Raw genomic sequence first — 2,500 nt, forward strand, 5'->3', positions numbered from 1 at the left:
GAGTATGATGCTATTTAATATTAATATTATAAATCAACATTATGGGTTTATGAGTATGATGCTATTTAATATTAATATTATAAATCAACATTATGGGTTTATGAGTATGATGCTATTTAATATTATAAATCAACATTATGGGTTTTATGAGTATGATGCTATTTAATATTATAAATAAACATTATGGGTTTATGAGTATGATACTATTTAATATTAATATTATAAATCAACATTATGGGTTTATGAGTATAATGCTATTTAATATTAATATTATAAATCAACATTATGGGTTTATGAGTATAATGCTATTTAATATTAATATTATAAATCAACATTATGGGTTTATGAGTATGATACTATTTAATATTATAAATAAACATTATGGGTTTTATGAGTATGATGCTATTTAATATTAATATTATAAATCAACATTATGGGTTTATGAGTATGATGCTATTTAATATTAATATTATAAATCAACATTATGGGTTTATGAGTATGATACTATTTAATATTAATATTATAAATCAACATTATGGGTTTATGAGTATAATGCTATTTAATATTAATATTATAAATCAACATTATGGGTTTATGAGTATAATGCTATTTAATATTAATATTATAAATCAACATTATGGGTTTATGAGTATAATGCTATTTAATATTAATATTATAAATCAACATTATGGGTTTATGAGTATAATGCTATTTAATATTAATATTATAAATCAACATTATGGGTTTATGAGTATGATACTATTTAATATTATAAATAAACATTATGGGTTTATGAGTATGATGCTATTTAATATTATAAATCAACATTATGGGTTTTATGAGTATGATGCTATTTAATATTAATATTATAAATGAATATTATGGGGAGGATAACAGTATCATATCTAATATTAGAATTATAATAACACTTTATAAACTATAAACTGTCAATCATTTATGGAAGGTTTTCCTTTGGTGTTTTGTTTAGTCAAACTCTTGTTTTCTGTTTTGATTAAATCAGGTTTATTATTGATATATTCCATGAAATGTTAAAAGGTTTGAAGGCTCCAGCCCACACCTTCTGGGACATTGTTCTACCGATGTGTGCTATGCTCTGCTGGCATGGACCATAAGATTATTTTTTGTCATTTTCAAGCTTTATTAGACAGTACAGAGTTGAAATGGGGAGAGAGAGAGAGAGAGAGAGAGAGAGAGAGAGAGAGAGAGAGAGAGAGAGAGAGAGGGGGGATGACCTGCAGTAAAGGTCCACGGGTCGGATTAGAACCCGCGACCACTGCAACGAAGGCCGGAGCCAATATGGTACGCTCTCTATCCACTACACCACCGGAGTGCCCCGAGATTGACTTTCTTCCGTTCATATATATTACTGTTATTATCTGTGTGTGTGTTGCTATGTTCAGACCTGGTTGATGAGTGAGAAGCCGTTCCTCCTCCACATCCCAGCATGCACCTGGGCACAGAGCACCAGACAGCGCAGAGGCAGCTCGATCAGGAGGGGCGGGCTCAGCTCACCCTTAAAGAGACACACACACAGTTCACTTAGTTTGTTATTAAGTCAATTTACTATGAGCACATTGAAATTCATTGAGTCTTACACACACACACACACAGTTCACTCAGTTTGTTATTAAGTCAAACACACACACACACAGTTCACTCAGTTTGTTATTAAGTCAAACACACACACACACAGTTCACTCAGTTTGTTATTAAGTCAATTTACTATGAGCACATTGAAATTCATTGAGTCTTACACACACACACACACACACACACGCACACACACACACACGCGCACACACACACACACACGCACGCGCACACAAGCACACACACACACACACACACGCACGCGCACACAAGCACACACACACACACACGCGCGCGCACAAGCACACACACACACACACACACACACACACACACACACACACACACACACACACACACACACACACACACACACACACACACACACACACACACACACACACACACACACACACACACACACACACACACACACACACACACACACACACACACACACACACACACACACACACACACACACAAACTAACCAGAGGAAGGCGTTCAGGAAATCTTGAGGCGACTTCAGTCCTGCTCAGTAGAACATGGAGACCTGTTTGAGAGAGAGAGTGTGTGTGTGTGTGTGTGTGTGTGTGTGTGTGTGTGTGTGTGTGTGTGTGTGTGTGTGTGTGTGTGTGTGTGTGTGGAGAGACAGACAGACAGAGAGACAGACAGAGAGACAAAGAGATGAGCATTAATAGTCTGAGTTGCATCATGACATCATAGTGTCCACGTGAGCACGTTGATTAACATCAGTATCAAAAATACAAGTAACCGGAGTTAGCAGTTAGCAGAAATGCTAATTTACATGGGCAGTCCCATAGGCAGGGGACAAAACACACATTACAAATGGGAATAAACAAGTAACCCTAAGTAGAAAAGAGATAA

General features: G+C 35.4%; 1 protein-coding gene across 1 annotated transcript in view; it reads right to left on the reverse strand.

Moving 5' to 3' along the window:
- Positions 1 to 2,500, reverse strand: part of LOC307271068 (E3 ubiquitin-protein ligase UBR2-like) — a gene marked incomplete at its 5' end in the record, with an annotated part of 55,105 nt that overhangs the window by 28,487 nt on the left and 24,118 nt on the right. The window contains 2 exon segments of the mRNA XM_080054944.1: positions 1,424 to 1,534; positions 2,104 to 2,165. Coding sequence (XP_079911070.1) covers positions 1,424 to 1,534; positions 2,104 to 2,165 — 173 coding nt within the window.

Source organism: Ammodytes marinus (assembly GCF_949987685.1).
Source record: "Ammodytes marinus genome assembly, contig: scaffold_54, whole genome shotgun sequence".
Classification (NCBI taxonomy): Eukaryota; Metazoa; Chordata; class Actinopteri; order Uranoscopiformes; family Ammodytidae; genus Ammodytes; species Ammodytes marinus.